This window comes from Notamacropus eugenii, chromosome 1 (assembly GCF_028372415.1).
Source record: "Notamacropus eugenii isolate mMacEug1 chromosome 1, mMacEug1.pri_v2, whole genome shotgun sequence".
NCBI classification, from domain to species: Eukaryota; Metazoa; Chordata; class Mammalia; order Diprotodontia; family Macropodidae; genus Notamacropus; species Notamacropus eugenii.
Window position 1 is genome coordinate 92,746,760 of NC_092872.1, and position 12,059 is coordinate 92,758,818.

The 12,059-nt window shown below is 36.2% G+C and overlaps 1 protein-coding gene across 1 annotated transcript in view; it reads right to left on the bottom strand.

The window, feature by feature from the left end:
* Positions 1-258: 258 nt before the first annotated feature.
* ERCC4 (ERCC excision repair 4, endonuclease catalytic subunit) overlaps positions 259-12,059 on the bottom strand; it is a 36,082-nt gene continuing 24,281 nt past the window's right edge. Inside the window, exons 9-11 of the mRNA XM_072609890.1 lie at positions 9,644-9,736; positions 2,150-2,262; positions 259-1,674 (exon numbers count right to left, since the gene is read on the bottom strand). Of these exons, the coding sequence (XP_072465991.1) occupies positions 941-1,674; positions 2,150-2,262; positions 9,644-9,736 (940 nt within the window). The 3' untranslated portion in view covers positions 259-940. The remainder of the gene's footprint in view (positions 1,675-2,149; positions 2,263-9,643; positions 9,737-12,059) is intronic.

The following is a 12,059-nucleotide window of genomic DNA, read 5'->3' on the forward strand; positions in this document are numbered from 1 at the left end:
TCAGAAATGAGCAGAAAAACCTTTTCAGGGTGCTACAGAGACAGTGATCTTAAGGCATATGTAGGAGGGTGAAGGAAAGAAAAAGCTTTTAAAGACTAGAATTTAGGGTTCTCATAACCCAGGAGTCCAGGAGGACTAGGGATCTTCAAAGAAACAAAATTCTAAAGCTTCATCCATACTGCTAAATTCTGCAAACAGGCAATTCACTTTATATTATAAAAAAGTTACTAGCCAAACTATATTACATCACATATATTCTCCTAATTAGAAATTCATCAGGCTAATAATTCTCCTACCTGTTGCACTCTTCAGTGGACTGAGGTAAATCCTCCAAAGCTTTTACATTGAGGGTGGGAAATTAGACAGGAATGACAAAAGGTGGTTTCCTTCCCTCTGGAGCTCTTTGTGATACACTGGTATTTTGTACAGCCAGCAGAAGAAAATTGGACTATATGTATTTCATCATACTTTTAGAAGCACAAATTTCAAATTCATTAAAAAAATTCATTTATAAACAGTTAAAGAAATTTAAATGGACACCATGGAATGCTTCACTTTTAACAGTGGTAATATCTCAGTGGGGGAAGAGGGAGCAAAATTGGCAGCTTTAAAAAGACTCCCATGATGCATCAGAAGGAATTCTGAAAAAACATTGGCCTTCAAGTCAGGAGATTTGAACTCTGGTTCAAGCTCTGGCTACTAACTAGCTGTTTGATTCTGGATAGGTCCCTTCCCATCTCTGGGCATCTGTATCCTTATAGGTAAATTGAGGGGCTTACACCAGATGATTTCCAGCTTTGAAATTCTAAGATTTCTGTTCCACTGACTATAATGGAAAACAATGAAAGGCTGAGGTAAAGAAATGAGAGTGTGAAGACTATTTTGATAAAAGAAAAGAAAGAGTATGGCCATGTGATGCAAATAAGCCCCCTCTCAAATTTCACTTCTTAACTTTTCCCTGAGCTGTAACATCTGCATAGGACATATGAATGAAATCATAAAGCTGCTTAGCATTTGCAGCATTTCCGAGAATACCTGAGAGGTCCTCTTGTGACAAAGTTGTTAATTCTGCAATGCTCTTAACATGATTCATTAAAGAACAACAGTTTTTGGCATTGACACCTGGCATATTTAATAAGAAGTCTTGCGGTCCAGGATTGTATTTTTCTGAATCAGGCAGGGTTTCAGCATCTGCTGTGATGGCCACGGCTGCAGTCGCATCAGGCTGCGGCCTGTTCTGTTTCAACTCCTCAAACAACTCAGCAGTTGCATGTGGTGAGGGGCACCAAAGGATACGGAGTTTTGGGAAATGAAGAGTAAGAAGAGTAAGTTTGGAACTGATATCATTGCTGGAAATCTCCTGATGTAGAGAGCCTCGAGAAGTAAGAGAGAAAGGTTTACTGGGATCAAACTCTATCAGAAGTACTGGTCGCTTGTAATATCGAGACATGGAGATGCACTGACTATAGAGACGACCATTATTTAAGGAGCCAATCAAATCACTAATACTTTTCCTCTCCACACATATTTCTGGAGTAAGGATGTAATCTCCAACTTCTAAAGTAACTGGTTCAATGTCAATGCCTCGACGATGAATCAGAGATGGAAGTTCACTTCGAAACTCTCGCATGTCCACAATTATACTTTGTTGCAAATTAGTCTTTTCCTGGCCACCTATGAAACAAATACAGGTATTTAGAATGATGTCATTAAAGAAAGATATATGCTTAAATAAGGATTAAAAGTTAAAACCAATATTTCTTTTGTTCAACTATGATTAATGTCTGGGAAGAGTTCTTACCGACGTCTATTACTAAACTTCCAGAATTTTATAAAAAAAAAATTATAGTTTCCCAAATTAAGTGCACAGCAATGTAATGTTTCCTACATAAAATTTTTTGGAAATAAAGCTACACTGTATATCCCTGCTGAACTTCTCAACAGTTAGCCTAATTTAATTTTATTGCCAGACATAGATTGTCAAAAATGACTGCAACAGAGAATCCAAGAACTTTGGAATCGCAAAGAACTTTAGTGATCATGTACACATAATTCCAACTTACAAACGAAGGACTTATAAATAACAAATACGCATAAATAAGTTTGTCTGACGGCATGAAACACTGATCTGGAGAGGGTAAGAACTCACCTGCTTTGCGAGTGTCAGTGCAAGCATGTGTGGATGTAGCTTCCCTTACCAGGTCTAAATTTGTTTCATCTCTGCCTTCTCTTTCTTCAGGGATAACCATGCTTGCCTTTTCTCTGAAATATTATAGAATTAGGGCAAAAAATTTAGTTGAACATTTATTTTTATTTTTTCACATTTATTACATTTATTTTTTCACAGATTTTTCAAATATAAAACAATCCATTTAATTTGATATATGGCAAAATATTAAAGTCAAAAATACACCACAAATGATAACTAAAAGAAGTAGAGAAAACTGCATACTACTTCCTGGTCCTCCAACAGAAGACAGGCTATATTTTTCACACTACTGGCTCTTCAAGGATTTGACAATTCAAAATTTCATTAATTAGGATAGCAGAAAAAAAAAAGACTGTAAGGGGAATGTTCATAGTAAATTGTAGTAAATTACTTCTAAGCATTTAGAAAAATTTATATGTAAACAATTGCTATGCTGCTTATAATAAGAGTGGATAAAAATCAATGTATTTAAAAAAATTAAACAAATGATAGATTTAAAAAAATTTCTTTTTGAAAATGATTTTTTTCTTGCAAAATGAAAAACAAAAATAAAACTCTGATGAGCTAGATCTCTTAATTGGAATTTTAAAAATACGTTAAACTTTTAGAGAAAAAGACAATGAGAACAATTATAAACAAAGAATCGTAAGATTTTGAAAAACAACTTCAAGGTTATGCAGATTTCAGCATGCATTTAACTCTTCAGGCCAATATAGCTTATATTTTCTCAATTAAAAATTCAACAAGCCTTTATTGAATAACCCCTAAATGCATGACATTGTGCTAGGTGATGGTATGTAAAAATTTTAAAAAGCACCTCCTCTCACGGAATTTGGATTCTACTGGGGAGTCTATAACACTCAGAACAGATAAATAACTACAACATAATTTGAGGCAAGAACATGAAGAACCAGGGGAAACAGGAAAGGCTTCGGATGGGAGGTGCCACCTGAGCGAGTTAAACCCTGAAGAAAACTAAGAGGCTAGGATAGTGAAATTCAGACTTGGGGAAAAGCCTATGCAAAGGCCTGTGGGTGAGAGATGAAATACCAAGTCAGGGGAAGAAAAAGTGGAGAGTGTATGAAGGGGAGTCATATGAACTCAACTAAGTTCAGAAAAGCAGTCTGAGCCAGACTGTGAAGGGCTTTAAATGCCAATATGATTTTATTTTCTACTACAGGCAATTAAAAAAATGACCTGTGATTTAAAAGGTTATTTCAGAAGATGTGCAGAAGAGGTGTCAAACTCACAGTCTTCAGAATTCCCAAGTGTGGCATGAACCAGATTAAAATGTAACTGGGAAATGTAAAACAAAATCAATAAAAATACAATACAAACAGACAATGTTAACTTGCATTTTCTAAGTATGAGGCCCATAGGGATTTGTTAATCTGAGCTTGACACCAATGAGAGCAAAAAGAAGGTTTGGAAACTGGAAGGTTCGATGAGAAAACTACTGCAACAGGCCAAAGCTTGAGAGGCAGAGCCAAGACAGCACAGTAAAGACAGGGCCTCGCCTGAGCTCTCCTCCAATCATCTCCAACTACCTTTAAAAAATGACTCGAAACAAACTCTAGAGCAGCAGAATCCACAAAAAGATGGAGTGAAACAAATTTCCAGTCTAAGACAACTAGGAAGGTTGGCAGGAAAGGTCTATTGCGCCAGGGTGAGAGAGAAACATATTCCAGCACAGGCTGCCCCCGCACAGACTGGCACCAGCAAACTAGGAGGAGACCTCAGGGCAACTGAATCATTGGCAGCAGTGGCTACTTCCAGACCACTCAGCCTACAGATGGTAAGGGGGTCGAAAAGGAAATTCCAGGGGTCTTGTTGATGGCACTGGGGCAGGACTCTGTTGCTTTGTCCATATTCAAATTGGAGTCATAGTCCTGGGTGGCAGTCCCAGGGTGAGAGCTTGCAGGCACAGTGAATAGGGAATCCTCCTCACAGTTCCAGGGCAGAAAAGAGTGCCTGTGATCATTCACAGACCAGAGCACAGGCCAGGAATGTAGTAAACACCTCTCCTTAGATCATACCACTTTGGAAAAACTGAAAACTTACAGGTCCCTAGAAGTATCTCTGAAAACAGCTGCACAAAACACCTGAACCTTGGGACAGTGAGCCCTCCACCTTGGAAGCAGAGCCTTACTTCAATAAAAAGTTAAAAGTCAAGGAGTAGGCTTAGAAAAATGAGGAAACAGAAAAAAGAAACAACTCTGACTTTAGAAATTTACTTTGGTGACAAGGGAGATTAAAACACATATTCAGAAAAAGACAATAAAGTCAAAGCTCCTACGTCCGAAGCCTCCAAGAAAAATATGAATTGGTCTCAGGCCATGGAAGAGCTCAAAAAGGATTTTGAAAATCAAGAAAGAGAGGTAGAGGGAAAACTGAGAAGAGAAATGAGAATGATGCCAAGAAAATCATGAAAAACGAAGTCAACAGCTTGGTAAAGGATACACAAAAAATAATGAAGAAAATAAGACCTTAAAAAACAGACTGGGCCAAAATGGTAAAAGAAGTACAAAAAAGCCAATGGGGAGAAGAATGCAGAATTGGCCAAATGGAAAAGGAGGTCCACAGGCTTACTGAAGAAAATATTTCCTTCAAAATTAGAGTGGAGCAAACAGAAGTTAATGATTTTATGAGAAATCAAGAAACAATAAAACAAAACCAAAAGAATGAAAAACGAGAAGACAATGTGAAATATCTCATTGTTAAAACAACTGACTTGGAAAACAGATCCAGGAGAGAAAATTTAAAAATTACTGGACTACCTGAAAGCCGTGATAAAAAAAAGAGCCTAAAACACTACTGCAATAGCCCAGGGAAGACTGACAAGGATCTAAGCCAGGGTGGTGCTGTGTTGACGTAGATAAAGGTGCTAAGGTGAGGTATGTTGTGGGAGGAGGGCTCAATAAGATCTGGCAACTGACTGGATACGGGGGGCGAGGTAAGACTGACTAAAGTTTTGAAACTGGGTGGCATGAAGGATAATGGTGCCTTCAAAAGAATTCCATAAATCTGTATAAAAATCAAACTGAGGTTCTGTATGACTACATGCAACTGCCACAAAATTCTCAATAATCAAATAAGATTAAATTATGTTCCTCTACATTATTTATAAAGGGAAGTTTAAAAAAAGTGAGTGTCTACAATATGCACAACACTGTGCTATGTGGCATACAAAATGAGAAGCCTAGTGGGTGGCCTCATGGAGCTTATAATCTAGTTGAAAAGACAAAAGTTGATATAAAACAATTAGAGAGCAAAGGGGATTGGTATCATCAAAGAGAAGTCAGCATGGGCTGTAGTACCAGAGAAGTCTGCCATACTATTACAGTTGTGAAAGATTTTAAAATAGGGTTGAAACAAAAAGATGTTTACGATTAACTAGAAAACTTGCCACTTAATTCCTTGAGGAATTGCCCTTTGGATGTGTCAGTTTAAATCTGCTATAGGCTAAAACTCACATATAATTTTGGAATAAAAATCATGGCTCTTAGTCATACAGCTTTTGACACAACATATACGCAAATAGAAAGCTATCATTAATTAGGATGATGAAGAAGAGAAGCTGGTCATAACACAGTAGTCGGGAACTATTTTCAGTCCAATTTCTTTCTAATACCAATACTTATAAGGACCAAGCCTTAAATGCTGAAGAATAAAAGTTAACTATGATACTGGCATCCAGTAACTATCACTCTTGAAGAGAGTGATAATTCCTAGGAAAAGGGTAAACCTCTTATGAAACAGAAGTTTGCTTATAAGACATGAAAAAAGTATTCTAAATTTTCTAGTGTAAATCGCTAGTGTGCTTATCAGAAACTATGTAGATTCGGAGTAAGAAAGTCCATCTTTGAGTCCTGGCTCCATTACTTATTAGCTGTGGGTCCCTGAGCAAGTCACTTAATGCCTAACCTGCATTTTGCCCATTTGAAGATAAGGACGATATTAACTTCACAGAATTGTGGTGGTAATCAGACGAAACAGAATTATTTATTATTTTGAAGCATATTGAAGTAATTCAGTAGCATTGCATTACTATTACTTTGTAGCTTATAGCCCCTCCCTTCCCACATTTCCTTACAAGTAACTTCGTATCCCATAGGGATCAGTGATAGACTGTGGACTGACACAACAGATATTTCAATCTAATAATGGCAGGTCTGGGGATATAACGAGTCTTCTGAACATTAGTTTATATAATACTTCCCATAAAATTAAATAATTTTGTATGTTACCTGCCATGGTAAATCTAAACCTCTCATGCAACTAATTTTCTATTTTAATAAATAAATCCTTCCAAGTATCCAATCATCTGTATTGTTGAGGTTTCCTCATAATACTTTTCCACAGTTAAATTTTTGAAGTTTAAGAAGTTCTTTAAAAGGCAAAAATTGTTTAAAGAACTGTTCTGTGGGAATCAGTCATATTAAAGAGCATTTATGTTGGAGACAGACTTAGAGTATGACCTCTACCACAACCTTCATATGCCAAGTTCTAAGGAATGCAAATATTACTATTTAAAATATTTTAATATGCAATAATATAAAACAGTGGAGCTAGCAGTAGAAGAACTGTTTGTAGTCACTGGAATAGCATGAAAAGACTGGTCACTTATAAAGAAAGGAAAAGTTTGTTTGGCAATAGAACCATAGTAGGTGGTTCTACCTATTAGAGAGTAGTAAACAGTAGTCTCAACTTACATTGTTGGTCAAGTATTATTATTCATATTTTACCAATTAGGAAAGTGAGACACTGATACCATAAATGTCCCATGATACAAAGTGGATTAGTGATAGAGCTTGGTTCAGAAACTTTTTTTTTTTTCCAGGATCCTAGGCCATTCTATCATTAATGCTTCTCTCGATTTTCTAGGTGTCATTAAAGATTTTAAAGAAAATATGGTAAAATCTTATTAATAGAGAATGAGAAACAAATCTGAATGATGGAATACTTTTAAATTAGTGAAATTTTATGAGTTTGTACTATCAGTTACACTAACCTAACAAAATGTTGAAAGTAAGGGGCCCTTATTTAAAAAAAAAGGATTATGAACAATTGTAATTTGAGTTCAATCAAGTTAATTTAAGTGGTTAATTTGGAAGACTCACTTCAAAAATAAAGTTCAACTTTTTTGAAAGAATTGTCATTTTTATATAAGTATTATTGTACCTACAAATTGATTATAACAATTTTCATTTTTTGAAGGCTAGTACTTTGCATTTTAAAGTACTGTTACTTTCATTTTTATAGTTTAGTTTTGAAGCTTATATTATTTAACTTGCTTAGTAAAACTAGTTGACACAATTGTAAAATCATTTGGAGGCAAATTGTCAGTGTAACAAGTATTAATCATGGATATTAGAAGTATCAAAAAATTACAGGTATATGGTTGCTGTATTGTATTAAGAAGATAGCAATCATCCTCAAAACAATATTCAGTATTTTTATAGTAATTTGCATTTCTTTTAACTAAACAATAATAAGTATTTTTAATGTTTATTTTAGTTAAAAAATAGTAACTTTTTGAACTAACTGGGATGTTGGACTGGGAAGGGATTGGCTAATTTTTTTGAGTGTAAGTAAGTATTAGTTCTGAGATTTTTTTAAGAGTATAAGTATTAGTTTGGCTTTTTTGTGGAGAAAGAGAATTTCAACTTAACAAACACTTATCAAACACTTACTAAGTATGAGGCATTATACTAGGTCTTATGTATGCAAAGAAAAAAACAAAATGGTCTCTGTCCTCAAAGAACTTATATTTTACAGTGGGAAGACAAACATATACAAAAGTAAGAAAATTCAAGGTAATAGAAGAGGGAGAGCAATAACAGGTGGGCGTGGGGGAAGGGTAGCCAAGTCTTGAGGGAGGGAAGGCTCGGGTAAATGAAGCAAATCAATCAAATTATGACAAAATGCTGTGTCCTGGTACTTCAGCCAAGTAGGAAAGCATCTTGATTGAATCAAAGTGATCAATGGCATTCCAAGTAAGTATGAAAAGGTCTTAGTCAATTTAGACATCTCCTATGAGCCACTAGATAAACTGACAGTAACTGCATAGGAAGAGTATTCCAAATTGAGTGGGGTAAATCTGGACTCATTCCAGGGGTCATCTATAAAATATCAAGCCAGTTCAGGCCCAGGAGAGATAAAGAATTGAGGAAGTATCTGATAGCAAAGAGGAGAGAGAACCAGGAAATCAGTGGGCAAGGGAGAGGAGGTTGAGAAATAGAGTGTCTTGGTTTCAGCTCCCCTTTCTTATTCCCTCTGCCTGGACCAGATAAAGACCTTCTGAACTTTGGAGGTCCAAAGGACTTCTCATATTCTCACAGGCATCCCAGCAGCATTCCTAAGGGCAGTGGCTACATCAGTGGCCAAGGACAGATTGTATCTGGGTTCACAGTCCTACAAAGATCAAGGGGACTTCCAAAAACTGTGACTACTCCTTTGCCTCATATAGTCTTTAAGCTTCAATATATTTTCCCTTGGACTCTGTATGTACATGTGGGAAAGAAAACTTTTTTTTGGGGGGGGGGGGGTGTTTTATATCAACCATTTTTTAAAACTTTCTTTTTTCAACATATACTTTTATAATATTTTGAGTTCCAAAATTTTTTCTCCCTCTCTTTCCTCTCTCTTCCCCAAGACCGCAAGCAATCTATCAACTATTCTTACTGTACAACCTTAGTCAATACTCTTCTCTAAAAGCTATTTAAGTCTGGATGACTAACGGATATCAAGTACGATCATGGTGGAAAGCGCAGTGGTTGGGGCACATGATCTATACTAAGAGACATCTATTTTCTGCATCTGGCAGCTGTGTGTTGCCACAGGTTGTCAGTACTTAAGTTGGCAAAAAATAGATAGTTTTTGGTGCTACACTACCTGCCACAGGCAGAAATGAAAAGTAAACAGTTCTTTTTACAGCTTTCCCTATCCTCCAACCTTACCTCAGCAGTATCCACTACATGCATCCTGCTCTCCTTCCTTCAATGCCAAGCTTTTCCCAAAACTCATTTTTTTGTATCCATATATTTATACAACATATCCCACCATAATTATATAGTCTCATCGCCTTTAGTCAAGCCCAACATTTTCAGGTTTGCCTTTTCAGTTCTGGCTTTACCTTCTGAATTCTGGGACAGACTAGGGGGAGAGAGAAAGAGAAAGTAACAGTGTGTCAGCTGCCACTAAGGAAAAAAAGGCTCTCAGTAGAGCCTTTCCTCACTACCTTTCTCTCTCTATCTTTTTTTATTATCCAGGAAACTTAAAACAAAACAAAATAAAGCAAAATAATTTAAACATAGCAATTTCTTCATCCTTCTTATATGTGCTTATATGTGCATTATAGGTTTTCCTTCTGGAATTTACCCTGGATCACTTAAGGGACCTCTTTTATAGTATGCTAATTTCTCTATGTATTACCTAATGAGTTTCTCAAAAGCTTCTTTTTCTTTCCGTAAAGCAGTAAGATAGCGTTGCTCTTCAGTTGAGCCTCCGTATATAAGAAAATAAACCCTGCAAGTCAAGACAGAAGATTTTTTTAGGCCACGAAAACACAGTCCTTAATCCCTATAGGGAACAGGATAACTCTCAAATTTAACAACTCAAAGGACTCAAATGATAAATATTTGACTAAGCATAAAAGGTCCCATTAATCACACTCTTAGTAAAATTAAGCTGCTAAACTCTACCTATTAAAGATTTTATTACCTAACTTTTTTTCCTTGTCAAAAGAAGGAATCAAGTTTGGGTAAACAGTGAAATACAACTAGAGAAGACGAGTGATTATTTCCTCAGAAATATAAAGGAGTCCAAACCAACCCCCATCAACCCACAGAGATTATATTCTCTTTTCAATTTTGTTTTGCATTCCTGCCAAAAAACTGTTTTAAATGTTAGATTGTTTAGTTATAGAAACCAATTTATAAAAGATCATATGTTAGTGGAAAATAAACAATAAGTGAAATCTATATGATTTTATCTCTCCAAGTGATGTCTCAGGTCTTTTGTGTTGGTAAATGTCTTAACAGAACAGAGACATGACACATTTTATATAAACAAACTGATGTACAACACACATGGACTCTATCAATCTTCTCAAAATTAATTTTAGAGGGGTGGTGCAGGAGAAAGGCTGCTATTTATGATGCCTCTTTTTTTCTTTCTTTTGAAATTTTTCACTGATGCCCTTTTCTTCTTTATATGACAGTAACTTCCTAACGTCTCTCCCCTCCTCTATCCCAAATCTTCCCTTGTGGTTACAGCTAATCTGTCTCTTTTCTATTTTGTTTACAGCAGAGACTGCTGGGAGGTGGAACAGATTATATTCCTTTTGCCCCCCCTTTACTCCACCCTCTTAAGGTTTTCCTCTCTTGTTCCCACCTTCAAAAAAATCTCTCCAACTTTTCTACTCTTTCCTTGTAAACCCTTTTTTCCCCCTGAATGCTACTAACTAATACTGGGTCTACTCCCAGGCAACAGAAACCTTAAGAGCATATATGCTATCATCAAGAACAATGAGAACTAAGAATGAAACACTTAATCATTCCCTGATTACTTTTGTTCATCTCACTCTCTGTCCAGACTTCTAATCCTGTAGACTTTTGATTCATTTCTACTGGTCTTATATGCCAGCATGTGTTTATCTGAAAGGCTGCTACAAAGTCTTCTCTTGGCTCTGTCCATTGGTTCAGACTGAGTTCAAGATAATCATTTGGCTGTTTATTTTTCTCAAAATCAGACATCCAAGATACTCTACTTACAAGCTCACAGAATCTGAGGAACTGAAAAACACCTCTGAGGCCATCTAGTATGAGTCCTTACCAGATATATAAGCCCCTTCTATAATGCCTCTGATAAGTGATCATGTAGCCCCTGCTTGGACACTCCTCTGGTTATAGGAAAATCACATCATGAAGCAACTTATTAATCCATTGTTGACAGCTCAGTTTATTAGTCTTTATGTGGAGGCAAAATCTGTCTCCCTATAGCTTCTACTCACTGCTCCAAATTCTGCTACTTGGAATCATAGAATAAGTACAATCTCTCACATGACAGTTTTTTTAAGCACTAGAAGATATATGTCATGCCTTCCCTCTTCCTTGGCTTAAGTCTTTTTAGAAAATAAGGACATTTCAAAACACTGAAACTATCATCAAAGCTAAAGCTGAATGGAAGCTGTATAATTTTTTGCTAACAGTACAGGACTTACTGATATAATTCTACATCTTAAACTTCAAAACAAAAACAACATAATAGGGTAACAGAAAAAATGAGAAGTAATTTGATAGGATGAGGTCCAGAAAGGGCACTGCATTTAGAATCATAAAACATGGCTTTTAATTTCAGGTTCTGCTATTTAGGATATACCATCCTGGGCAAGCCATTTCCCATCACTGAATCTCTGTTTCCTCATTTTTAAGATGAGAGAACTGGACTAAAACAGGGCTTCTTAATCTTTTTCCACTCAGGACCCCTTTTTGTGTTTTGTCACCTTTCATAGGTGTTGCATGACCTGAGGGTATGCACAGTATAAAAGTGTGCATGCTTTATGTTCAGAATCAAGACCCAGTAAAGTTGCAAGATGCAACGCAGGCAAGTGCTGCCAGAAACATCTCAGACTCATTACATTTTTGATTTCGAATTAATTTTTGGTTGTTGCATTCAGAAACCTTTTACTGTTGCCAAATTTTTTGTGATCCCATATGGGGTCGTGACTCACCGTTTAAGAAGAGCTGGACTAAAGGATCTCACTAAGTCCCTTCTAGCTCTTCCTACTTGTGAGTACAAAGCCCAGTGTAGCATTTTTAGATCCCTTCTTATAAAAACTTCCTATATT